General features: G+C 44.4%; 1 protein-coding gene across 4 annotated transcripts in view; it reads left to right on the top strand.

The window, feature by feature from the left end:
* Positions 1–27,589, top strand: part of Fhl2 (four and a half LIM domains 2) — a 72,430-nt gene that overhangs the window by 17,883 nt on the left and 26,958 nt on the right. For 2 of the 4 annotated variants that reach the window (XM_029479883.1, XM_021161490.2), the window contains exon 2: positions 24,718–24,896. In XM_029479883.1, coding sequence (XP_029335743.1) covers positions 24,741–24,896 — 156 coding nt within the window. In that variant the 5' untranslated portion in view covers positions 24,718–24,740. Of the gene's footprint in view, positions 1–14,023; positions 14,284–17,571; positions 17,670–24,717; positions 24,897–27,589 lie in introns of those variants that run through there. The other 2 variants (XM_029479877.1, XM_029479903.1) reach the window with 2 other exon arrangements.

Below are 27,589 nucleotides of genomic sequence, written 5' to 3'. Positions count from 1 at the left end.
TCTATCTATCTATCTATCTATCTATCTATCTATCTATCTATCTATCTATCTTCTATCGACATTCCAATATATTTCACTAGGGTTGATTACAGTGTTGTAGTTGAGAAATAGTTTACAGAAGCACGGGTTCCTTGCTAATGTATACACCACTGAAGAAAATTTCTCTCCCTCCCCCAGGAACCATTAAGTGTCTTGGGGAAGAGGGGACCCCACCGAGCCCCTTCTCCCTAGCTACTATCATCTGCCTATAGGTTCTGGGGATTGGTGGGTTCAAGAACCCAGGAAAACAGGCCTAGTCTTATATTGATTTTGTCAATATCTCAACCGTTATGAGTTCAAGAGTGTAAGAGTCATGTCATAATCTAAAGGTAGAATTCTACTTTATTTTTCCCCTTCCCTGGACTCTTACATTCTTCCCAGTTTCCCATGATATTCCTGGGGCCTTGAAGGGGTGATATAGATGTCCCATTTGTGGCTTAATATCCAACAATTCCTTAATCTCAGTACTTTGACCATGAGCAAGCTTTGAGTGATTGCTGCCTTCTACATAAAGGAGTTTCTCTTAAGGATGGTGGTAGCACTAATTTATTTGTATAAGCATAGTTATTTAGGTAGCCATCTGATGGGCACATCATGTTCATTTAGCAACATGAAGATGGTAGCTTTTCCACTAGAGCCATGATTGCCTCAGCCACAGGTTTTAGATTAGGTTGACAGAACACACATGGATTCCCTCCTGTAGAGTGGGCCTAGAATGCAAAAGGAGGATTGGTTTTCTCCATGGTTTGTCACCATTTCAGCAGCAGGCACTTCTTACCTGGTACACCAGCAGCCATAATATGCAGACTCCATAGCCAAGCAAGACTTCTGGTGACAATTCTCTCCCAGGAGCCCCAGCACCATCTGACACTATGTAAACTAACCAGAAGGGTGGAAGCTTCCATTCTGGTTCCAGCTTGTTTTCTCTATACCCTCCAACCAATGTACAAGATATCTTCAGTAATGGGGTCTTACTATGTAGTTCTTGTGGGTAACAAATAGCTATTACAAATGTCATTGTGCAGTGTGTACTCAAAAGTGGACAGACACTCTGCGATCACGTATACAAATAGTGATGTTCTCAATAACACTATTGTAGTGTCTGTGGAAACCTACACATGGCTTCTATCCATCACCGATGCTGTGCTCCACTCTTATGATGCCTGTTTTTCTGATGAGTTTTTCTTGTGTTTTATTTTATTGTTGTTGTTCTAGGAATGGAAGAACAGATGATCTCCTTCCCCCTCTTCCTCTCCCTCTCTCCCTGTCTCTTTTCTGAACATATGCAGACTTTAGGTCCCTTGCCATTATCCCCTAAACAATCTAGAGTATCACTATTGTAAAGCATTTGTGTTGTATTAGGTAATATAAACCATCTGGGGATGATTTAAAGTATATGCAAGGATACCCCTTGGTTTTATTGCAAATACTATAGAGTGTCAACTATCTGCAGATTTTGGTATCCTGAAGGGACTCCTGGAGCCGATGTCCCTGTGATACTGAGGGGTGACTCTATGCATGTGCACACACAATGGCTTACACTATTGTGGCAGCTGACAAGTCCGGGGTCAGCAAGTGAGTCACTAAGCTGAAAGTCAAAGGGAGCCTTGAGCCTGAGAAGTGGGAAAGGGAGAGCTGACTTGGTGAGAATGGGCAGGCTTGGGACACAGGAGCTGCTGAGTTTCTATTTCAGCTACTGAGAAGGAAGCCCAGTGAACCAGCCTAGAAATGTCAGGCAGAAAGAATTCTCTCCTCCTCTGGGTAGGTCCGGCTTTGTTCTACCCAGGCCTTAACAGGTTGAAGGGCACTCATAAAATAAAAGCTAACCTGCTTCATTTGTCATGAAAATTCAAATGCTATTATGTTTGAATATTAAATGTTTCCCCCACAGGCTCTAGTGTGGGACTCCCAGCTGAAAGCACTTTTGGAAAATGGTGGACATTTTAGGAGTTTGACCTAATGGGAGAAAGTTAGGCTGCTGGCAAGTGCCCATGAGTGGTTCATGGAAGACATGCTCTCTTTTTTCCAAAATTTGGCTCCTTTTTTTCCTCATTGTTTCCTGGCCATAAGGAGGTGAGCACCCTTCTTTTTCATATGCATCTGCCATAGGCCTTTGTCTCACCACAGATCCCAAGCAACAGGGCCAAGTGGCCATAGACTGAATCTTCCGAAACCAGGAGTCAAAATAAACCTCTTCCCCTTTGACGTTGATCCTCTTGGTTACTCTGTCTCTGTATCAGAAAGCTGATGAGCCAAGGGTGGGTCTCACCCACAACTCCAGAGTAAGGTTTGGCCAAATAGCTTGCTACACAGTAACCCAATCAAGTGAACACATAAAAGTGAGCACTGTAGATTCTTGGGTCTGGTTAAGGGCTCTGCCCATGTTTCCATTACTTTACACACATGCACTTGCCACATATTTTCCCTCACCTTCTTAATTACTGTTAAATGTCTACTTGAGTCACACTGTGGACTTGAACCTAATATATCAACTGGGTGACTTTTTAGTCTTCTAAAAATGGAATTCTGAATCTACTTCCATCATTACCATCCCCACGACCACCTGTTCTTCCAATCTGTGTGAATCTGGCTGCTTTGTGGATTTGTGTTTTTGTGAATGGCTTATTGCATTTACCATACTGTCCTCCAGTTTTACCTGTGCTGTAGCATGTGTCAGAAGTTCCTGCCATTCTAGGACTATGTAATACTTTATTATGTCTATCATTCCATTGTATATGCAATAGTTTGTTCATCCATCCATCTATCTATGGACACTTCAGGTATATACACCTCTTGTGGTCATGGGTACTTCTGTGAGTGGGTACAGATCCTGATTTGGGGGCTTTGAGGTATATATCTAGAAGTGAGATATGCCTTCCATATCTTAGTCCTGACCAGAACTTACTAGAGTTTTAGCTTTATTCAGCTAGTTTCTTTCCTTCTAATCACACTTGAAGTGGATGGAGGGAGATTTCCTCATCTTGGTGGGACTGTAACCATGAGTCACTTAGTAAATAACAGATTCCTGGAAGGATGTTATAGGAGCCCTGCCTTTTCATTGTTATCGTTCTAGAGATGGAACTCAAAGCCTAGGCAATGGCTTTACTTCTGAACCCTATCCTTGGCCTTATGCACTGTGAATGTCAAAATAGCTCCAAGTTGACATTATTCTCGTGTTTTTCATCCCAAAGATGAGGACTCTGGATGTGTCAGAAATAAAAGACTCCAATTAAAATCAGGAATAAGAGAGAAAATTCACTATGCTATGCTTGGAAAGGGTTAATGAAACAGAAACCTTGATCACCACAGTTTATCATCTTAAAAACTGTCTCTGAATGAGACAGCATTGACATTGATACTTTTTCCAGAGTTATAATTTGGGCTTTTTAATTACACATTAAAAATAATACAAGAAATATATGCTAATATCCTCTCGTTTTGTGTACATTTTGGATTGGTTTTTAAGCTGAAATCAGTTGTAGGTGTCTCAAGCAGAGGGAGCTCTGTGTGGCTTACTTGCATTCTTTGAGCATTTTCTCATGTTATTGTTCCTCTTTAAGTTTCATGGCAATTCAGTACACAGCCGTAGGTTTAGGAGCAAAATGTTGGAGACTCGGCAATCGATGAAATGGACTTGAAGCACTCCAGCACCTTCTGTGTCTAGGTCCCATGGCTTCTTATGTGAGGTAGGCTTATTGTGCGGAATGTAAATCCTAAAAACACCCAGCATGGGTCCATCCCATAGCTCTCCCTATGCCAGCGGCCATGGCTTTGGCTTTCCCCAGACAGGCTATTTAGCACTGTGAGAGCAAATCTAAAAGGGTCAAGAATCTCACAGCTCCCGGTCTTGCATTCTGCAACATTTTTTCCCACCTATGTGGACCCTCTGGCTGCCAGCACAACAGAGCACAAGCTGATACAAGAAGACATGCATTCCACACACTTCCCTCTGGAGCCTGAGCCAAGAATCCTTCTTGCCTGAGAAACACAGGCCAGTGTTGGTTTTGGATACCACCACCAACTAGCAGTACAATGTGTGACCTGTTTTCTCAGAGATTAGCAATCAAAATAGACTTCAAATGGTTTCACCCTAATAAACCTGTTGGCAGGTAGCTTGCCAAAGATCAGAGCAAGTCCTTACTGAGGTGCTGGTATATTAGAGGTGGTTGATGAAGAGTAGCCACCACCAACCCATGGGGTGCAAAGAAAATGCTTGACTTTGCTTGTATGAGGGCTGTGTGTAGGGCATGGTCTCTTCAGAGACCATAAAGGGAGGAAGGCAAATGAAGCTACTAGAAGGTGGAGGAGTTGCCAGTGAAGTCACCCTGGCTTTAGCCTTCCCAGCTTCCCTTCCAGCTGGCCAGCTGCCTGGCTCTGATTTCATCAGAGCGATAAAACTACCCTCCCACCTTTAATCTGATCCTGGTTCCTACCCAGGTTACCAAGTTCCCTGTGTCCCGGCCTCACACTCAGAACCCTGCCTTCTTCAAAACCTCCCGCTCCACTTGCATGCAGATGGTCACAGGGCTGGGTCCCGAGGATTTCTGATCCCTGTGACATCTCTTCATTTCAGTCATGTGACATAGATACTGTCTAGGATCTAGGCATGTGCAGACTTGTTCTGGCAGAGACACTGGGGTAGGTCCTGTTCCTGGCCATGTCTTCAGTATCTGCTGCCATGGAAAAGTACGCCCCATGCTTCTTCATCTAGTTCACACAGATACCTCAGGGACCCAAGAAGAATAAAAAACTAGCCTTGAGGAAGCCCCATGATAGGTTATACCCATTTCTCTGCCTCTTTATCAGACAGAGAACCTAGATAGGCCCTGGGACAGGAGAATCACATCATTCAATCATCATTCTGTTGTTTTGGCCCTGTGGCGGTACATCAAAGCAGAGACAGTATACTGGAGCAAGCTACTGCTCACTTCCTGGCTGAGAAAAAAAGATAGAAGCAGAAAGAGCTAGATTCCCCCAATTACCTTTTAAAAACAAACAAAGCCACCCTCAGTGGTCTGGAGTCTTCCCAACATCCCCTTCCCGAAGGTTCTACCATCTTCCAGTAGCACAAGTAAGATGCCTTTACTGAGCTGGAAAGCAACCCCGGTGCTGAAATCAAAGTTGGATTATTGGACTTGGAAATCCTCACAGCTATCTGTGGGCACAGAGAGCCAGTCAAGGGATGTAGAAACCTTTCGGTCCTGCCTGCATTTGCCAGTGTTTTCCATTCATAACTTGAGTCTCTCAATCCAAGTGAATTTGCTCTAAGACTGATAGGGGGAAGAGGTGGTGTCAGAGCTTCTATCTTTCCCAGCCCTGCTCACAGACTCTCAGAAACACGTCTAAGGGTTGAGGAAGTCTCATAAGGCTGTGGCTGAGTTGTTACCCTAGGATGGTGTACCTGCCTGTGCAGTGAGCCATATCTCATGCTTGTGCTGTTAGACAGAGGAGGACCTCAGAGAAACTGAAGGGCTTCTCAGTTCAGGTTTGGCTCTCATTAGCACCGACAGAATGTTTTTAAAAGTGAACAATAGACAATTGGTGTGACTCTTGCAGAAAGTAAAGAGGTGAATTTGGATTTGGGTCTCAGAAATGAAGAGAGGGTTCATCTGTAGACTGGGGATACCCTGGAAGCCCCTCTGAGAAAAATTCTCTGGGATGTAGTAGAGCTGTGGCAGGCAGTGCTGGGCATGGGCAGGAGGCAGCTGTGCTCTAGAAGAATAGGTGGATTCAGACTTTCCCACGCGCAACTATCTGGCAGCCTTACTCTCAGCTCCCTGGAGTACCTACAAATGATACGACCTGGAGGCTACTTCCCTTAATGCAGGAAGAATGACTCCCAAGCCCAAGTATGTTGCCACCTCCTGCAAGGCCCAGCTTTCCTAATCAGCTTGCAGTCAATCTGTTTGCAAAGAAGATCTCAGGGCAAAGCCTAAATCACTACACGGCTTGAATGGGTGTCAGCCCTGATGACCTTGACCTCCAGACAGCTTTTGCATGGCCTTATACTGACTGGTTCAGGTATATTCAGGAAACCTGAGTTCAATTCAGTAAATAGTGACCAAGCTGGGAAACCATGTGAACACAGAAATGTTTCAATGCTTCCTGAGAGGGGCTCATAGCCTTTCCTTCTGCAGATATGAGCAAGAGAAAGATGGTGTGGAATGATGTGACACAATGCACACACAGGTATTCCACACAGCTTCTGTGTGTGTGGAGTTACTGTGTGTGGTATTTTGGTGATATCGGGAAGGGTGGTCCTGGGTAGCAGATGGGAGGTGAGGGGGTGTGGGGGGGTGGGGGGGTGGGGAGACAGAGTAAAGAGAGACATTCCAAGAGGCTTAGCCTGATAAAGGGTTCTAGCTCAGAGAGACAGAATTAGTTTAAGAAAGAGTTCAAGAGAAAGATATGAAAAGAGTTTGAGAGAGAAAGAGGGGGGAGAGGNAGAGAGAGAGAGAGAGAGAGAGAGAGAGAGAGAGAGAGAGAGAGAGAGAGAGAGATTAGCAGATTAGCATACTCAAGGTTTCAAGGTCCCGGTCAACAATACAATAACTGATATGAAAAAACTGAAAGAACTCTTTCCTCGCTGGTTGAAGTTGATTGAGATCACATGGAGCGTAGAGTAAACAGGAAGTGGTCCCAAAGCCCCTCTTCTTGCTTAGGATCGCATTACAGTCTCTGATTCCCCCAGCCTGGGAACTTGCCAAGCATCTTCGTTGTAAAACCTCCCAAGAATGTTCTTCTGCTTTAAGCCTGACCTACTACAGAAACAGCAACACCAGGAAGCAGACAGTGATTTAATAGGGCAGGAGAGTTCATCCCAAGGCAACAAGGGTGGAAAATCAGAAGGTCTCGAGGATATATGCAAAATGTAGAATTTCAAATTGCGGAAAGGATGGCAAAGGTGGGAAGGGAGGAACAGAGTCCCTTTTGAGTTGGACAGCTTGCTAGCTGTTTCAGATGTCTGACAGTTATTTGCAACGGAGCCCCTTGGAGCTGTTCCAGAAGGAAGTTCACCAACCCACTACTGTTGTAAGTAACTGCCTGGCATCTTCCCCATGTAGAAGATTCCAGAAATATCTGTACAGTTAATATAGCCATATATATATATTTCAGTTTTCTGGCAAGTATTACTACCAGGAGATATTGACGGTCACACATTTTAGAAAATATATTCCTGGTATCCTAACAGTCAACTACTCAGGAGGTAAAAAGAAACTTGATTGTTCTGGAAAGCTCTGCCACGAGACTCCTAGGCCCAGTTTTAAAGCATCTTCCAAACTAGGGAGAAGATTGTCCTCAATTTCCTTACTGGGAGAACTTAAGACATGTATAGCTAACTTCTTCCGGTGCAGAATTACCCACCGGGGAGAATTCTAGTAATACTCTCATTAAATCTAACTGTAAAATGGATCGAAGAAAAGATAAATCTCTTACAAAAAAGATCTCTTTTCATAAGGTGAAAAGAGAGGCACTGTTCCCTTCCTTTCACAGATGAGATAAAGAAGAGAAAGTAGAAGGGCTTATCTGAGCCACAAATACCTCTTCACTACACTTGGATCTTCTATGTCCCCCAAAGTCCATGTGCTAGAATCTTGGTCCCCAAGACTTGGTAATAGTTGAGTAGAAACTGTTTGCCTAGCATACACAAAACTTGGGTTGGATCCCTGGAACCTAAAATGAAAACAAACAAACAAACACCACTAACAACTAAGCCTTGGTTCCCAGAGGAGGGCTAAGGGTGTCCTTGAAGGTCATCAGGACATCCCAGACCCTGACTCTCTGGATTCTTGGCTCTGAGACAAACAGTTCTATCACGCCATGCTGAGATAAAGCCCCAGCCCAGGCCCACGCAATGACAATGACACTGACCAAGAACACTCACAGCTGTGAGCCAGACTGATTTTTCTCTGTAGGGACAGAAAGTTACCATGGCCCCATAGTTTCCGGTCGTTCCTGAGTTCAGCCACTCCCTCCTCTAGCCAGGGTGTCCCAGAGCCCTTCTTGGACAGACTATTAGGATTGTCTACCAGAGAGAAGGAGAGAGAGAGTGAGATCTCAAAGTTGCAAGGCTGACTCATAAAATTACTCCATACAGAGAAATGGGTTTAGTGTTGGCTTAAGTAAACATCTCAGGAGAAGGAATTGTCCCCTTTCAGGGATATAGGGATAAATGGTCACAGGCCATGTGTGTAAGCGTTTTGAGGTGTCTTGACCAGGGCAAGAGAGAGTAAAACAGCCAAAGAAGGCAAGCTGAAGGGCGAATAAGTCTCTCCAGAAAAGGCCTGAGAGCAGAGAACAGAGAGGTCTCAAACATGCAGTGAGCACACATTTTCAGAATCTGCACCAGGAAAGCTCTCATGAGTCCAACATTCGCTGACAGGACGGAACTTCGATGCCAGAGGTTTTGGGTTTTGGGGTTTTTTTTTTTTTTTTCCCTTTTGGTGGTTCAGCCAACCAGAGTCTTTCTCAGCGTCCTGACAAAGCCACAGTGGAAACTTGCATCCAGTGTTCCAAGCAAGCTTTAACCACCCATGGAAAACTCAGAATCATAGAGTCGTTTGTGGGTTTGGCTGGGAGTCAGGCGTGTTTTGAGGCTTCAAACACTGACTATTTGCATCCACTAACCACGTTTGTGAAAAAGAGAGAGAAAATAAATGGGATATGGAAACTGCTTCTCAGAGAGCCCAGCATCTCCCTCCCTAGCAGAGCCTGAAAGGCTGCAGAAGGGGAGGTGGTGGCCCTTGGTGGAGTGCTAAGATTATCTTGGGAATCTCAGGCAAATGAACAGAGTATGGGTTCTAGGAGTAGAAGGTGGGAACTCCTCCCTTTTGTTGGAGGAAGCCTTGGGCAGCCCTTGTTTGCGTAAGCTCTGAGAAGACTGCTGCGGTGGCCCTGTCTACTGTCTGGTTTTCGGTGCTTTTTAGAAAGCGTGTTGAACCTGCTGAGCCCCCACACCAGTACATGGGTCTGTGTCTTCCAGATGCATGTGGACACCTGCCTCCTCCCGATCCTCAGGTGGAGAGGGCATGGGTTTTGATCACTCCTGTTGCTTCTCCTGGCTTTCTGATCCAAGACACTTACTCACCTCCCAACCATGTGAGGCAATTGGGAGGTGAGCTCTGAATCAGGGCTGAGTCATGCAGGCAGCTTCCTGCCCAGGGTTGAATGGGGGATGTCTACGTGGGAGGAATCTCTCTCCTCCAAGGGACAAAGGTGCTCTCAAAGCTTTCCAGTGCTGACGGTCAGTCAGTGACACCCTTATAGGGATGTCTGTCTCCTGGACTTCGTTCATGTGTTTGCTTTCTTCCTGATGGTGGTGATGTCCTCCCGGTCCCCATGAAGTGACTGCCATCAGAAGGCAACCCCAGTCTATTCCTCACAGGTGAGGTTGCAGCCAGCCTCTCTCACTAGCAGGCTTGCCACCAGATAATAGTACTCACCTGCCTCAGATACTCCGTCTTCATGCTGGTGCAGGCCAATCCAAAGTCACCGTTTGGATCACTCTGATCCACAGACTGAACCTTTTGATTTCGTGATGTTTCCTCCCATGACCAGAGGCTGTGATACATGGGGCTGGGTTTTAGAGTTCCTAACAGTTCTGTGTCTGCTCTTCCTCCCCTCTTCCTGAAATGGAAAAGGACGTGGGCTTCCAATACCCTACCCCAGGCCTTTGAGATTCCAAGGAGTTGTTTCATTCGTAGCCCTTCTGGGATCACCTGGAGAGCTGCTTCCCCAAGGACTTGCCCTCTCACATGGTTCCTGAGCACCTGAGACGTGCAGCTAGGAGCTCATTCCCTCCAGCTTCCGCAGCTGGGTGGCCCTGGGGCCCAGGGAGTGGATGGCTGGTAACAGAATTACAGGCCCACTGTAATAAACAAGAGAACTCGGTAACCTTTCACTCGCCTTTGTTGTGGCTTGGGGAATTAGACTCTGTCCTGATTTCTTTTCCTTTGATAAACTACCCTGTTGTTATCTACAGCTGCATTTTTTCAACCAGAAGAGAAACTTCCATTTTTAGAACAGGAGCTAAGTCTTAATCTCCTCCCGATGAGACTGCAGCATGCAGGCTTCTTATTCTTGGATTTACCACCCCTTTACTCTTAAAAAAGAGCTACTGTTTACTAATGACCTGCTCTGTGCTAATCATCGCACTGTTTGGTCCTAGCTGGTTTATAAGCAAGACAGCGAAGGACTACAGACCTCCACAGTAATTCCTTAAACTAGATCTTAGTTAGATCATGTTGCAAACAAGTAAATTGAAGACTAGGAAGCCTCAGGACTTACCTGAGGTCAGAGATCTCATCATAGGTAGGGCGCTCAGGTACAGGACTGAATTCAAGGCTCTATACTTCCATAGTAGAATTTATATTTTCCCGAATGTTTCATCCAGTGTGATACAAAACCGTCAATTCAGAATGATTGAAGAATTAATTGTAAAAAGGTGGGTGGTTGCAAGTTATCTTTCAGTAACCGGTCTGTTTATGCATCCAGATTGTCTCCAAATTTTATTTTTCAATAGTTTATTCTTTGAGTTGTTAATATGTGTAGATGATATTAAACCTAGCAATTGTCTAAACTTCGTTTCCCCGACAATCCTCCCCTGACTCTATAATTCTAAGTGATTAGTTTCTTATTTTTTTCAATGAACATATGTTACTTTCAGTTTTAAAACATTTAAAAATTGTTAATAAGTAACACATTTGGATTCCTTGAATGTCAGAGAAAACAAAAGTATACGCAAAAAAAAAAAAAAAAAAAAAAAATAGTCTCCTTCCCCTGCAGCCTCCCAACCCCACAGCTAACTAGGCCCAGTCACAAACAAGACTGTATTGCAGCTCCTCTTCTTGATCACAAAAGCAAATGAATGGTTAAAACCTAGGAAAATGGTCTCCACTTTTATTTTTCTTGGTTGCTGTGTTTTGGAAATCATGCTAAATCAGTAAATATACTTACCACATTTTCAACAGCTACACTCATAAACACTTGGAAAGTGTACCAAGCTGTGTTTAACAAGTCCCCTGTTGGCGGACACTTGATCTTGTCCAGTATTTTGCTGTTACAAACAGCTCTGCAATGCCTCTTCTTGAGTGCATTATCATTTTACATAAGAACAAGTGCATACAAGACAGGTTCCTGTAAGGGGGAACCTAGGAATGGCCAATGGTATGTGTATTTTAAATTTAAAGACATTTTTCATCATGAGACTTTTCAAACATTGCCAAGGGAGAGGAGAGATTGGATGAAATTTCAACATTCACTATCAAGCTTCAATTACTATCAAATCCATAGTGAGACTGTTTTATGTATACATTTTGGCTTCATCTACTACTTCTGACTCGATTTATCTGGAATCAACTACTTCTGACTTGATATATCTGGAATCAACTCTGACATCTTACTCTGCTGGTCAGTACTTTGGGAAAGTTTCTTAAAAGTAACGGCATTTTGAAAAGGAAAAAAAATGTGTATATGTCATTTCATACAAAATAAACTAACTTATTAATTATGTCAAATATCCTGTTAATGCTAAAATTTCCCAGATTGGATCATAAATGTTTCTTCTTTTAATTGTTTGTTCTGTGATCAAAATCCAAACACAAATTGTGACTCGTTTGTTGTTTGTTTTTTGGTTCTTTGACGTCTCCCTCTCTCTCCCTTCCTCAGCATATTTGTAGAAATGGGTAAGTCTGTTTTGAAAGACTGGATTTTCCTGACCACATGATCATTGAGGTTATTTCATATCTCTCTAATGTCAAAAAGAAAATACAAAAATAAATCACAGAACTTTTAATTAAGAAAGCAACATGGGGGGGGGGGGGTTGGAGAGATGGCTCAGAGGTTAAGAGCACTGACTGCTCTTCTGGGAGGTCCTGATCCCAGCAACCACATGGTGGCTCACAACCATCTGTAATGGGATCCATTGCCCTCTTCTGGTGTGTCTGAAAACAGCTACAGTGTACTCATATAAAATAAATAAATCAACCTTTAAAAAAAAAAGAAAGAAAGCAACATAACAATCAATGTAGCACAGATATTGTAGTTAATAGAAGAAAATTTATACAACTAATTTCCTCAATAAGAATGAGAGCTAATGCGTAACTCACAGAATTTAAACAACAAAACAAAACAGGAAAGGGTAAATACAGAATCGGGGTTTTGTTACTCTTTGAACCTGAGTTTTAGAAACGAGACTGAAGACTCACCATCCGAGACCATGTTGCAGTTTGTAGCTCTTACATATAGAAAGAAAACTTGAGTAGCCTCAGAGCCATTAGCCTGTCTACGTACCCTTTACTTTGAATCCAAGATAGAGTGTACCTTGACCATCAGTGGGAATTTAGTTAGGTTATCCCTCAATTTCAAGATGGGGACAGGAGTGGGATGGATTTCCTGTGTCCCACCTCAGCTTGCTCACTCTCCTCTGAGGAAAGTGTCAACTCCAGGGAGTCACCCAAGTGAATGACGGGAGTTGAGAATTTCTCATCCTTTAAGATATTCTCATGGCCTTGCTAGCTCATGGACATCAGTGCAAATCTCAGCTGGTATGGAAACTCTTCACCTCATCTGGAGTCCTCACCATTTAATTGAGATAACTAACTTTACCAAAAGGGCCTGAAGATCCCTGGAGTGGCCAGATGTAGCTAATATTGACTGCATGGCAGTTATTCTAACACCCTTGCTTCTCAAGTTCTGAGGTTCCACCATGGAGACCCTCCGGTGACACCAATCAGGAAGTATCAACCAGAAGAAAGCCACCACATAGTTCTTCCTGCCTTTACTGGAAAATGTGTTGCCTTCAGCTCCCCTCAAATGATGGAAACAGCTTCGACCAGTGTGATGGTTCTTCACTGTCCATTTGACTGGGTTTTGAATCACCTAGGAGACACACCTCTAGAAGAAATTTTGTGGTGGTTCCAGAGAGGTTTAACCGAGGAGGAAAGACTGGCCCTCAAGGTGGACAGCACTTCTCAAGAGCTGGGTAGAGGGTGCTGAGCACCAGTCTCATTTCTCTCTGCGTCCTGGCTGAGAAGGAAATGTGGCCAACCACTTCCCATCCTTCCCGTGGCCATACCATCTCAGTGATGACCAACTAGATCCCTTCACAGACCCTGCATCCAAGTGAATCCCTTCATTAAGTGGCTTCTGTCACCTCACAACACTGACAAGTCACTACCCCAGGCCTTCGTTGCTTCTCCACTTCTACCGAGTCTGCATATGGACCCATTTGCTCAAGAGAGGAAGCTGGCTTTCCTGGGCATGAGGATACCGTATGCCTCCCAACACTGTGTTGAACAGTGTCCCGTGCCCCTTCTAAAGGTCAACTCTGCAGAGGATCTTGTCCTTCAGAGTGTGAAGGACACATTAAGACCAGTGTTTTCTTTTTTCCCAGAGGGAGCCACTGAATGTCCAACAGTTCTCTGGCCTTGAGTGTTGGGCAAAGGACCTTCTCTCAGTGAGCTCCTTAGTGGAACTAATTAATGATTCTTAGGTCATTGGTTTGGTTCATTCCATGATGGAGAAGTGTCTGCAAGGTAAGGCCCAGAAGGCTACCATGTCATTGTGTGCACCACACACACATAGTTCCTTCCCCCAAATCTGCAAATGACCCATCCATGCTTGCACCAGGCTGCACTCAGGCAGGACCCCCCGCAACCCGGAGGTGTCCTGGTGACAGTAGCCCCTTGTCATTTAGCCCTTGGGTGGCAGTTGCTACAGCTCTCTGCACTGCATAGCAACTAGCCCTGGAGCCAAGGCCAGGACGCAGTGGAGGATTGAGCGTGTGCGCCAAACACCAGGAAGCAAGGAAGGAGGTTAAGTCAAACAAAAGGTCTGTGGTAGCGTCATCAGGGGAACAGACAACGACCGGCTGGCTGCCGAGGGGCGCTCGCCACCGCGCCCGGCTCTCCTGGCCAGCGCGCCCAGCCCGCCGCCCCGGCGCGTGTGTCCTTATATGGTCAAATGACTCGGCGGGGGTTCTCGAGGGCGGGCGCAGCGCCTGCTGCACTCCGCCCGCTGAGCCGCTGCCGCCGCCACCGGTCCACAGTCCGCTGGGTTCCCTTAGACCCCGGCCCCACCGCGTGTGAGTACTACTGCCGCCGCCCAGGCCACAACCCTGCTTGGGACACAAGGATCACCACCAGACCGCTGCCCTAGGACGCGCCGAGAGCCAGTGGCCAGCGCACTCGGACCGTGGGGCGGAGACCCAGGAGACCCGAGCAGAGCTGTGCAGACGGCATCAGGGTAGGGACCTAAACGGAGAGAACAGGTTCTGGCGATAGGAGAGCCCTGTTTGCAGGGGACACCCGGGATGGGAACCCAAAACGGAGAGGACAGATCCGGGAGAGAGGAGAGCGTAGCTGGGCAGGGGATACCTAGAATGAGGACTCGAAATGAAGGGGAGGGAGATGAAGGGGAGACAGTGAATCGGAAATGGGGGGGGGGGCGCTGGGGGGAAGGCTTGAGGGGAGACTTCGGGACCGGCTTGTTGATCTATAGGAAGACACCCCCAGGAAGAGCAGATGCGGAGCAGAGAGGACCAGAATCATGAGTGTTGGAGAACCTGAGCATAGGAGAGCCCAATTTGGAAATGGTAGGGAGGGACCTTTGATGTCCAGAGGGAGGGTTGCAGCCCTGTAGGGGTGGATCACTGCCAGGTGGTGGGAGACAATGAACTGCCCACAGGCCACCCCCCGGGGGGGGGTCGAGGATGAAGTGGAACTGGTTGGTCCCTGAAGTCTATGGAAAGGAGGTGACAGGCTGGTCAGCATGTGGATAGCCAAGCATTTCCTTTGAGAAGAAGTGGGAGTTTGCCTGTAATCACACATCTTGACTAACCACCCAAACTAAAACCTGAGCCATGGGGGGTCCGGGTGGGGGGAGAGCAAAACAACACTTTTAAATGAAAAGAATTCTGATAGATTTCAGTCTTGAGGAAAGAAAGTCTTGAAATGCTTTTGCTGATCTTAAGTGAAGAACTAGCCATATTTGCTTGATAGTCTTCAGTTGTGTCTCTGGAACTCAACAAAGCTGGCATTTTATGAAGTCTACAGCTGTCTTTGGTGAAGCCAACTTGTGGCATGCACTTTCTTACACATATTTTGGGAAGTAGTTAACTACAATTTGGACTTATCACGAGATTGTCTTCAAAATACTGCTCTAAATGTGTCTCATGTTGTGGTGTTACTTGGATTATGTGTAGTCAATTTTGCAGTAATGTAGAGAGATCTAAAGAAAAGGTGTTTCTTGGTGTGGCTGTATGTGTGGTGATTGTTTCAGTTGTTGTTGTTTGGGATAAAGCTTCATTCTGTAGCCAGGAAAGCCTGGGATTTACAGTACCCTCATCCCAGGTAGCCTCAAACTGGTGATCAGCCTCCAAAGTGTTGCAATCCCAGGAGTAACCTACCACATGCTACAGCTATGGTGATCTCGAACCTCCCTCCCCATCAACGCCCTGCCACCGAAAAAAAAAAAAAAACAATTTGCACTAAGTTTCAGAATTCCCAACCCAACTAAAGTTTATTAAAAACAAGATTTAAATCATTTTCTACCTCATTCTTTCTTTCAGATTCCCTTCTCTCCTAGTTTTTAATGGAACACTATGTAGTATTACCCCCACCCCCCTTGTGGCTTCTTTTTGTTCTGTCTCCTTGCAGCCCAGCCTCACAGGCACGGCATGGACAGCATGGACGGGTGCAGAATGTTTAGCTGACAGATGTACCTGGAGCAGGTGCCTCAGTTTCCTCCCAGAGAACCAGATAACTCCTGCATAGTATAAGCAGCATGGGTAGATTTTAAAGCCTCTTGTTAACTGAAAAAAAAAAATCGAAGTAAATTTATTGATTAAAGTTTCCCAGCTCGTAGATTGTGGCCCTGAGAACTGCCTCCAGATAGCTTGATATCTAAGTTCTGACCTCTGTTCTTTATGGAACACATTGAATGCATATTCCGTTGAGGCTCTATACCCAGTATTTCAAGATTGATAAACCCTTTCAATACTGAGTGATATCTCAACTGTAGACAGAAATACCCAGCAGTATACACACACACACACACACACACACACACACACACACACCAAAAACAAAAAGCAAAAACCAACAAACTAAACAAACAAACACAACTCAGAAGCCCAAGAAGCCTGGACTCTACCCTTGTCCTGCGCTAAGGACTGACTACCTAGCCTGACACACTATGTCTAAGTCAGCGTCTTGACCAAGCCAACTCTTATCAAAGAAAGCATTTACCTGAGGGCTTGCTTACAGTTTTGAAGACTTAGTTCCTTGTCATCATGGCAGGGAACATGGTGGCACACAGGCAGACATGGTGCTGGGAAAGTCGTTGACAGTTCTATATCAGGATTCACAGGTAGCAAGGAGAATCTGGCCTGACATAGGCTTTAAAACCTCAAAACCCCAACACTAGAGACACACTTCCTCCAACAAGACCATACCTCCTAATTCTTCTAATCTTTTCAAAGAGTTCTACTCCCTGGGGAATGAACATATGGTCAAACATATGTGCCAATGACATCATTCTGATTCAAACCCATAATACCTTCCCCATTTGTACCCAGCTGTGATTTGGATATGATTTTTTTCTCCGAGACTCATGTGTTGTAAGTTTAGTTATCCTTGTGTACATGTTGGGAGATAGGGCCTTTAAAAAGTGGAGTCTAGGGGGCAACAGAGATGGTTCAGCAGCTAAGAGTAATTACAGAGGGTCTGAGTTTGGCTCACAACTCATAATTCCCTGTAACTTTTGCTTCTAGAGATCTCACATCTCCTTCTGGATCCAGTGCACAAACTCATACAGATACATACCACACATAAGAAATAAATCTTAAGAGAGAAACTCTAGACAGCAGAAGGGTCATACTTGGGAGGAAATTGGGTTCCTTCATGTATCTCAGCCTCTACTTCCTTTGGCAATGTGACCTCTCTTCCTCTACCTCCTCTGTGAGGTCCTTGAATCTCCAGAACTGTGAGTTAAGTAAACCCACCTGAACACAAAGCTGCAGAGTTTAGGATGCTAGGAAGTGTTCCTGGAGCCAGCAAATATAGTTTGCCATTATACTCAGACTGTGGGCCAAAGAGGATACAGACCTGTGCTTGATGTGATCTCTGGAGCCAGTTGACTTATGCAATCAGCGGGTGAGTGGAAGGAGGTATGCTAGCCTCTACTGGTGGGATACTGATGTAGAACACTGAGGCAGAACCACAAGAGAGAGGGCTGCCATGAAAAGGAAGAGGGCAGTTGTTCGTGGAGTGGGAGAGGCTAAAGGAAAAGATCAGTGGATGCCTATGTAAGATGGTGGGGCTGGGATTCGGAAGCCAGGCAAATAAAGACCAACCTGCCAGTGAGAGACCACTCACCTGTTCATACCCTAGAAAGCAGTGTTTGAGCCATCTGGTGCAATCTCCCTCCATCAAAAGTAAGACTTACAGACCTGAAACAGCCTGCCCTTTGGGGCTTCATTCACCAGGTTATCTTGAGGAGACAGAACGAGAATGTTTTGAGATTTGAGAATAACTGTTGTGACGGGATCTTAAAGAAGGCTTGGAGAAAGACTCAGACTGGAGCATCTTTAGAGAGCGCCCTTGACCTCAATTTTCCCAGTGACTAACAAGGTATGGGCATATTACATTTGGTTACTCGGGACATTCTCTTGGCTGGATTAAGAAGTCTGAAGCACATAAAAACAAAATGCATAGCTATCCTTGTATCTGTAGACTTTAGATCAGAAACTTGGCATTTATTTGCTTTCTGTATTGAATAATCCAAGGATAGATCAGAAGGCAGCGTTTTGCCTTTTCTTCTTCCCTCAAAATTTATCTTAAAATCCATGAACACAGCCAGGGTTTGTTTTCATTTTTTAGTTTTTAATGTTAGTAGTGTATATACAACACAATATAGAACCTTGACTTTTGCCCTTAGATGCACTATCCCATGAGGGCTTGTTAAATGAACCATTAAGCACACATCTTATAATCTAAAGCACTTGCAATCCAAACATACAGTGAGTTCTAGATAGGTTGCTCTATTTTTAGACACAGTGCTATCATTTGCACTGGTATTCATCGCTTTCACTGGATTCTCTATTTAAACTAAGTCAGCTTGATTAGGCTCCTGTCTGTGTTGAGATGGTAAGACAAACCAAACCAGTACAGATATTCTCTGACCAGGTGCCTCTGGGGTTGGGTGGAGTATCATTGATTACAAACACAACACCCACCCGGGAATTTTGCTGATCTCTGCAGTCCATGTCTGGATCTGTACATTTTTCTCAGGGCCTGGGAGTGTCTCTTGGCTGGCTTTTTGCTTCTTGACCTAGTCAGGCTGTATCCTGAACTGTGCAGCTGTGTATTCGCTGGATTCAGAGTCCAAACACAATAAGAAAGTTCTCCCTCCCGTGGAAGCAACACGTTGTCTGGAAGAAGGGATGAAAATAGCATTGAAGAGAAATAAAATACCTAGAACTGTTATTGCAGAGACTGTAACAGCATCAGATGCCAAAACACAGTTACTTCTGGGTAGATTGTGCATAGAGACATTCCACCCTTTCACTCTTGACCTTTGCCCATGTTTCTACAAGATATATTTAGATTTATTTATTGTATGTCCATGAGCATTTTACCCACATGTATGTTTGTACACTGCATGCATGCCTGGTGTGCACTGGGTTGTGAGATCCATATGGGTGCTGGGAGACACATAAATCCTTTATAGAAAATGCTCAGCATTCTACTAAGGTTTGTTTTTGTTTTTTGTTTTTTAATTCACTTGCCCATCTATTCATTTCTTTATTTATTCTACCCTTATTTATAAAGTGCCTGTATGCATTCCCTGCTGGAGACGTCTCCATGACGTACACTACTCCCTGCCCCATGCTATGGTTGATGGACACAGGCAGTAATACTATGTATGGCTCATGAAAGCATCGTGCTTTCACACAATATTCTTACAAAGAACCCATATCCAAGCTACCGATTTCTTATATTTAATTAGTACATTTTGCTGAGTTACTTCTTAACATTGAAATTTTCTTCTTAAATTTGTGTTAACAATGTAAAGATCAGCATGATAATGGCCAGGTTGTGTGGCTGGTGCCTGAAATTCTAGCTTTCTAGAGTCATGGACAGGAGGACTGTATGCGTAATGCCAGTCTGAGCTACATGGCAAGACCCTGTCACTAATGAATAAATGAATGAATGAATGAATGAATGAATGAATATCAACTTTGTCCCAAACTGGCTAACTGTAGCGGCTTCTACGTGTGTTGTGGGAGGGTATCTGGAAGGGTCATGTGTTTCTCCTTGGGTAGGGCTGCACGGGAGTAGTCCTAAGCAGTAAGGTTTATAAATATGAAACATGGTTGACATCCCTTGGGGTTTGGTTAAGGGATCTAGGTCCTTGGAGGTTTGGTTAATCAACACAAGAAACCATTGAGAAGGGTGTGGACTCTTTCCCAATAATAACCTTGTGTGGTGGTCTGCCTTGTTTCACAAAGTTGAATCCAAAAATCAAAGGTCTGGGCCAGTAGGTCAAAAAAAGTTTTCTACCATGTCAGCTGCTGCCTTGAATTCTTAAGAAATCTTCCTCATTTAGGCAGAAAAGCAAGAGAAGGCTGCTCTTGTACCTCTCAACCTTCCTCCTTTCCCTCCAACACTCTCTCCCTCTGCTGTTCCTTACTCTCATTTATTTTTCTTTCTCTCTGTTTCTCGTGTTTCTCTCATCTTTCTATAGCCCTAACACTGTCCTGTCTGGAAATCCATAAACAGAACTGTATTTATTAGCCTGTTGACTTGTGCAAGCTTTTGTCATTTTTAATAGTAGCTGAGCCCTAGGCATCCTTGCTCCTTTGACCTCTGAACCTTTATTTCGCAAGTGCCGGGAAGCTGGCTGACTGGCAGACACAGTGATCAAATCCATGTCTCTGGTGCAAACTCTTTAAGCTTTTCCCAGTGCAGGTAGCTGAGTCTGGCCTCCAGTCTGAGCCCTAAAATCCAGCTTCTGGAATATCCTGGTTGCTTACAGCTAGAGGAGGATGACATCAGAGGATGACTTCACCCTGGGAAGGTTGAGAACTCTGGTACCCTATAATTTAAATTTAATTCAACAAGTCAGCAGTCACACCTCACATTCAGGTGCCTCCCCTACCTGCTTTTTCTTAATCCTCTCAGCATTCCTATGCAACAGGTAATAGGCAGGAATTACATATAACCTGGTAGGAGAGAGAAGAGTTCAGAAATGCAAATGGATTGTACACAGTTGAGTGAGAAACTCCCAGTCTTGATCTCTGTTCTATTGCTGTGAAAAGTCACTATGACCAAGACAACTCTTACTTAAGAAAGCATTGAAGACTTGATTGCAGTTTTAGAGGCTTCGTCATTTATCGTCTGTGGCAATGAGTGCAGTGGCATGTATGCAGACCTGATGCTAGAGAAATAGCTGAGAATTCTACATCCTGATCCCAGGCAGAGAGACAGAGAATGGTTGGGTCTGGCATGGCCTTTTGAAATCTCAAAGCCTACCTCCAGTGACACACTTCCTCAATCAAGGCCACACCTCCTAATCCTTCTAATCCTTTAAAAGAATTCTACCTGCTAGTAACTAAGCATTCAAATATCTGAGCCTAAAGGGAAGATTCTTATTCAAACCACCACACTCCCCTACTTGTGTCTTTGGAGAGACTAGTCAGAACGGGAATGTAGAAGGCAGACTTTAGCTGACATGTGCAAGTCCCTGGGTTTTGAGTCTTACCACTGGGTGAAGATAGAGGAGGGGAAGGCAAAACAACCAAAACTAGATTCTGATAGCATGATGCTATTCTTAGGAGGCGCCCATCCCGGTTCATCTCCCCCAGATTTATGTGCAGTAAACATTCTCTACTTAGTGCTGTGTAGATTTGGGGATATGTGTAAAATCCCACCGCCTATGGGAATACCAAGTCAGTGAATTGGCACACAATTCCTCCTCCTTGAGTCTTGACTATGTTTTGGACTGAACTCCCCCCCCCCCACGTCTGCTTATCTCCCGTTTTCCTGACATGTGTTTTGTCCAGCCGTGTTTCTTATTCTGTGGTAGTGGTATGGCCTTCTGTGCCCTTGCCTACAGCATGACCTAACCACTCTTCTCAATGAAAGTTTCTCCCCTTTAGCAAGGCAGCTCTGTGCTCCTGCTAAAATTTGTGGGTCTCCACTGAGCTCCTAGCCTGGCACTTTGGAAGTTGATATAAATGCTCTCCTCTCTAACCTCCTCCTCTTTGTAGCTCCAATCCTTTCTCTGACCTCCTTTACATAATTCCAGCTTATTCAATTATTTTTGAATGAATGAGAGAACAACCAGTTAGGTATTTTTACCAGTTAGGGGTTTAAAAATGCAGAATTATAGGGAATTCCTAATATAATACTATGGATATATTTCCTCATTAAGCATAACATAGGTACCTTCTAGCAAAGCAGATAGTGGTCAGTCTCATAAAAGGTGGCTTTAGGTAAGTATGTGACTTTAAACATGAGATGGAACCTTGCAGGAAGAAGTGGGTCGCTGAAGGCAAAGCTTAAAGTATTATAAGCTGGTCCAAGACTCTCTCTCTCTCTCTCTCTCTCTCTCTCTCTCTCACACACACACTCTCTCTCTCTGTGTATGTGTGTGTCTGTCTGTCTGTATGTTGTTGGTCCATCTCCTCCGTGCCCCCCCCCCCCTGCTTCTTAACAGCAAGTGCACTATGAGTGGTCAGCCTCTCACTCCAGTTCCAGCTAGCATGCTTCCCCTCTAAGATGGACTGGGTCCCCTGGAACCATAAGTCAAACAAATCCCCTTGCTTTTTGTTCCAGCAAAGAAAAAAAAAAATTAAACTCCTGACTAATGGACTTCCGCTTTCTAGATTCTGATTTCTGCATTGTGGCAGGGAGGAGGGACACATAAAAACATGTCTGAAGTAGTGACCATCTCAAACTCCAAATTCCGGGATTTTCTTCCTTTTCCCTTCTGTTCTTTACTTTTTTCCAACTAAGGGAAAGCCAACTTGTTGGTAGTTATCAGAGATGAATACAAAGATGCCTTATGGAAGGTAGATGTCTGTCATAAGCACTGAAAACCTCTGGAAAATATTTCCATCACCAAACTAGGACCTCATGTAGTAGTACACTTAAGTAATAAGATGGTCATGTAAAAATGTATATTCTATTTTGAAAAATGATCCAAATAGAAAAGCAGGCTTTTAGTTACTTACTGCTATGGTTTCCTGTTATTAATGTGTATTTTTCTTTTTGTTTAGTATTAGTATATTCACAAGACTAATTGCTAAATCACTGAAATAAATATGACACATGTATGTAAGTAATTTGAAAAAAAAAACAAAAGAGAAATGTATTACTTTGTATGTTTTTTAAATAATTTAATGTATCTGACTAATAATAAGAGTTCCTAATTTGCTCATTATAAACTCAACTAGAGCATAAGCCTTGCTCTAGTTGATTGTGGCACAAAACAGGAGTGACCTCTTAGAAAATATAAGGGACAAGGCAGGATAACTTCAACCATTATGAGAAAGAATTCCATGGAGTTGGACCAAATTCTCCCAAGCAAAACGCAGCTCACCATTCTGGCTGGGGACTTGGGGTCAATGATGGCACTGGATGACCTTATACTTCAAACAGATGTGCAAGTTCTGTTGATTCTTAGAGGCTACACCCTTAGTTTTTTTTTTCCTCTCCATACTTGTCCTATAGAATCAGAGCAGATGGAAAATGCAAGCACCATGGCCGGAAAAAGAAGCAGGTGCCCTCCCTCCTGTCAGATACAGAGCGAGCGTGTGTGCAGATAGCTGCAGAGCTTGCAAGATAACCTGCTTTCCACAGAAAGGCTGGTGCTTTTCCAAACCAGGAACCACCTTTCCAGTTAAGATGGGAGTTACTCGGCTAGGTGGCTCTTGGGAGAGCCCACAAGACTCCCTTTTTCCCTTAGACATCTTTGAATTATGGTTTCCATTCATAAAATGAGGTAGTTGTTCTAGATGATCTGGGGATTTTTTTCCCAGTTTTCAAGATCCCCGATTTCACAGTTAGTTCACTCTCCATTGTCCCTCTGCTTGTGTGACAGAATAGGAAGTGACCTCACTCCACTGCTAAATGGCAACCATAAATGGAAAAATATATGTTTGGAGACTGACACCCCCACCCCCCTGGGATGAAATAAGTGAGCAGCCACGTTCAAGGCCAATGAGTGAAGACTTACAGGAAAGCATGCAATCGTCTGCCAGCATAGCTGCTACACCAGATAGCCTAAGCCAAACAGCTATTCATGCATCACGTTTCAGAAAAATAGTTCAAGTACTCAAGAGCCTCATCTTAGGATAATGTCACAGGAATGTCCAGACAGTGTTTTCCTTAACTCCAGAAAGAGTGATTTAGAAGGAAGAGTCTTGCCACATGTGTCCAGCTGCATGTTTTGTGCTCTTGGAAGCAAATTACTCTATAAACACAGACATGAACCAATAACAAAAGCTTATAGTCATTGCAGCCTTGTGTATACAAGGCATCAAATTAATAACCACTATCAAATTTAATGTAATCATAAACCAGACAGTAACATTTTATTTGCACCAGAGCGCCAAATTCTGGGAGTCCACCCTTGAATGAATTGAAATGATTGGAAATTGAGTTGTTTGCTTAGAGTTTAAAATATTGTTTAGTCACACAGCTAGCCGGTGTGCCTTTTAAGGATCAATAAAATTTTGTACTTTTAACACATCAGTTATTGCCAATTAAGAAAGATCTCCTCAAAAAAAAAATCAAGTCTAAAATTTTAATGTGCCTTTTGTCATATCAGGATGCAAGAGTGGGCTTCTTGTATCCAAAATAGTCCTAAAGTGGTTTTGAGGGATGATGGCTTAAGGTGGAAAGGTGCAAACCACTCATTTCCTCCCTTCTACCCTACAGAACTCCACACTGCATACTTATCCTGAAAAAAAAAAAACGTAATATATCTGGTGTGGAGACACATTCTTGTCCCCTCCCCACCACCCTGCTTTACAAAGCTGGAGGTGTCTTCTGGAAAGTCCTTGAATAGTCACTGCGTTCCCAACCGTGTGCTAATCCCTGTTCTTGGACTCAAGCCTTTCTCTTTATCCTGCTCTTTGGATATCTGGACAGCTCAAGTATGGAGGAGACCTTTCCATGCACGAAGCTGGCTGTCTCTCGTGGATATTGCACTTCCCAATGCAGATTCAGGCCAAGGTCAATACTCTCCTGGCCTCTGAAGACAGATTTTCCTGTCAGATATCTTTCCCCTCTGCTTTCTTCCTACTCAAACTCATGAATCATAAAGCAGAGTCCGTGGGAAATCTTTTGACAGAGATAGACATATTGTTTCTGTGCCTGCCTTTCTATCCTGAGGGCAGAGAGATGAGGCAGGGGCATGCATTGGATGCCTCCACACAACTAAGGTAGAGTGCAGGCTCTGCTGCCTTCTCTAGAACCTGACATTCTGATCCGGTCAGTAATGACTGATTTAGTGCATGGAGTACATTTGAACACAACACCTCCCCAGCTAAAAAGGGTTTCACTGAAACTTTTGGGCATTGAAAGTCTGTCAAAGCCACTGCCTTCATACGCATGCCATCTGAAGTGTCTCTGAGTCCATGTGTGGGTTTTCTCTTCTTTTTTTTCACAGATTGCTGAAAGACAGGTGTCAGCATGACTGAACGATTTGACTGCCACCACTGCAATGAATCTCTGTATGGCAAGAAGTACATTCTAAAGGAGGACAACCCACACTGTGTGGCCTGCTTCGAGGAACTCTATGCCAATACCTGTGAGGAGTGTGGAACACCCATCGGCTGTGACTGCAAGGTAGTGCCTGATGATCCTTAACAACTTCCTTTAGCCTTCCAAAAAAAAAAAACCCAGCCACTTCTCAGCTTCCTGGTCCTTATCTACCAGTATGCTCTGTCTTGAAAGCCCCCTTTGGCAGCCTTAAACGCTTACAAAGCAGGGCAGAGCTGCTCTCTCTATGATCTAGTGTCTACCCATTAGACAAGCGCCTTGCCAAGCTGTGTGCATGGTGTCCTAAGTCCACTCTCCCTGTTCTGGTTACCAGGGCCCTTATCTAACCCCACCCTTCCAGGCAATGGGAAAACCTTCTCAGGGCGGTACTCTCTTGCCCCTTCTGTTTGCCTCTTGGTGACTAATAGAGAACAGGTGCTGCTTAGTCAATATTTGATGAGTGAATGTATATATGCATTATCTAGTCAGCCCCCTAGATAAATGGAGCCAGAAAAGCAGCAAAGTCCTTGGGATACAATGGGCTCTTTTCCCTTTGGGTAGAAGAATGGGGTTCGTGTTTCTATTATACATTGAAGGAATCAGCAGCTTCGCACACATGGCACAGCATGGTTGACAGAAACCTCTCCACTCCTGCTAATTGACCAGTGATGAAAGATCACACAGCCTAACCTGTCACACAAGGGAGGGTCTGTCTTAGTTAGCTTTCCTTCAATGTGACCACAGACAAACAACTTCTAAGGAAAAGTTTACTTTGACCCAAAATGTGAGACTTTCCAATTCTTGAGTGGTTGGCATTGTCACCTTTGGGTAACACACCATGGCCAGAGCATGTGATGGAGAAAGCCTCTCCTCTTATGATAATAAAGAAAGCAACTGAGATAGGATAGGGCTAAGGCCCCAGTGTTCCCCCCAAGGACACATTTCAGTAGATGCCCCCACCCAGGTTCCACCTCCAGAAGGTTCCACCTTAGCAGCTCTAAGCTTGATATCTAGGCTTTAACCTTTGGGGACTCATCTCAGACCCAACTATACTGGGTCTCGTGCAAGATTCTTGATATCTTTACCTGCAAATGCATTCCTAGATCAGTCCACAGCCATGGAACTAATTAAAAAGTGGAGCCACTTTGGAGTCCCTAGAGAATTCCCAGCTTATAGCCTTAAAGGAAGCTCATGACATTGTCCTTGTACTGTGTAATTTCTGTTATCAGCACTTTATATTCCTCTGGGAATTTTTTTTTTTAGCAATTTCTTCCACGACTATAAAAATCGATACACAAGTTCTGTCTAATTGTCTCAGGCTCTGCGTGCTGTAGGAACACTCTACCTTGTCCAATGCATTCTCTTTACTCGTTCTTTTGTTGTCTGTCTCCTAGAAGAGAGTAGTCAAGTGGGTGTGGCAATCATTTCTGTTGCTAGGTACTGAGGAGGAACTTCTGTCTGCACAGAGAAGCTTGCCTGGGCAGAAATGAACAGTGTGGATCTGGGTCACTCAAAACCAGTCAGCAGCCAGGTACTGCCAGGTAGAACAGGAATGCTACATGGAGTGTTAGAGGAAACTTAGCCGTTGTATCAGACAAATTTAAAGTGCTCAGAGGTTTGGCAAACATAAAGCAAACAGCTGACCCGACCCATCTCAAATTTCCTCCTGTCTCTACTTTTTGCTGGCGTATGTCATGTTCTAGGGGGTAAGTGTACTTAGTTTCTGTGTTAGCTTCTCATCACAGTAGCGTAGATCACTAGCTTATAAAGAAAAAAGAGTAACTTAAGCTCTTGGCTTTCAAGGGTTCCCTCCATGACTGGATGGACACCATCACTTGTATTGAAGCCTGTAGCAAGTCAGTCACCGTGGTTGGTACACAGGGAAAACTGCCTACATGGTGATCCGAGAAACAAAGTGTGAGAGAGGCAGGAGCTAGAGTACCACAACCCTCTCTAAAGCACACTCTCAGTCATGAAAGGGCCTCTCTACCTCGAAAGGCTCCACTGCCTCTCAGTGGCTCCGGGCTGGGATCTAAACTACACAGGGCTGTGGAGGGAACCGAAGATCCAGACAATAGCAATCTCTGCACTTATATAATGGGCCAAGCATAAGCACGCAGCTGCCACACAGACTCATTGCTTTCGGCTTAGGTGTCTCATGAGCAAGGCGAGCTCCAACAGTTACTTGACCCCTCTGTTCTCCTGTCCACGTCTGTGAAATGGAAAATTGGGTCTCTGCTGAGTGCGGTTATTATGATAAGTGTTCTCACACAAAGTCCTCACACTGAATGGCAGCTGCGATGCTGTGAGCCCCGTGCTTCTGTTTTCCCTCCAATTCCTTTTCCGTTCTTTATGTGATGCTTTCTGTGACACATGCTTCTCAGAAGCCTCACCTCTCTATCCATTTTCATCGTGAAATTCTAAGTAAGAACATCCACGTGGAAGACAAACTCTTAGACAGAGACAAGAAGTGGTTTTTTAAGATTTTTATCTAGCTAAGAAATAGTTAAGTTGGATAGAGGTCCACATAGCATTCGGAGGAAGAACTCCAGTTTAAAGGAAAAAAAAAAAGTGCATTTCTGGGACTAGTCATCCCTGACCAATGACTGAAGTAAAAACAAGACCCAAGTCACTTATCATTTCTCCAGAGTGATTTAATGGAAAGACCCCAAAAGCCAGTCTTCCTTCCAGAGGCATTTGATGCACAAATAAACAAGAATCTCTACAGGGGCCAAAGTCAACAAGACTGCTGAAGGGGTCAGAAGCTAGCGCACTGAACT

Source organism: Mus caroli, chromosome 1 (assembly GCF_900094665.2).
Source record: "Mus caroli chromosome 1, CAROLI_EIJ_v1.1, whole genome shotgun sequence".
In the NCBI taxonomy this organism is placed as follows: domain Eukaryota; kingdom Metazoa; phylum Chordata; class Mammalia; order Rodentia; family Muridae; genus Mus; species Mus caroli.
This window is presented reverse-complemented; position numbering and strand designations above follow the sequence as displayed.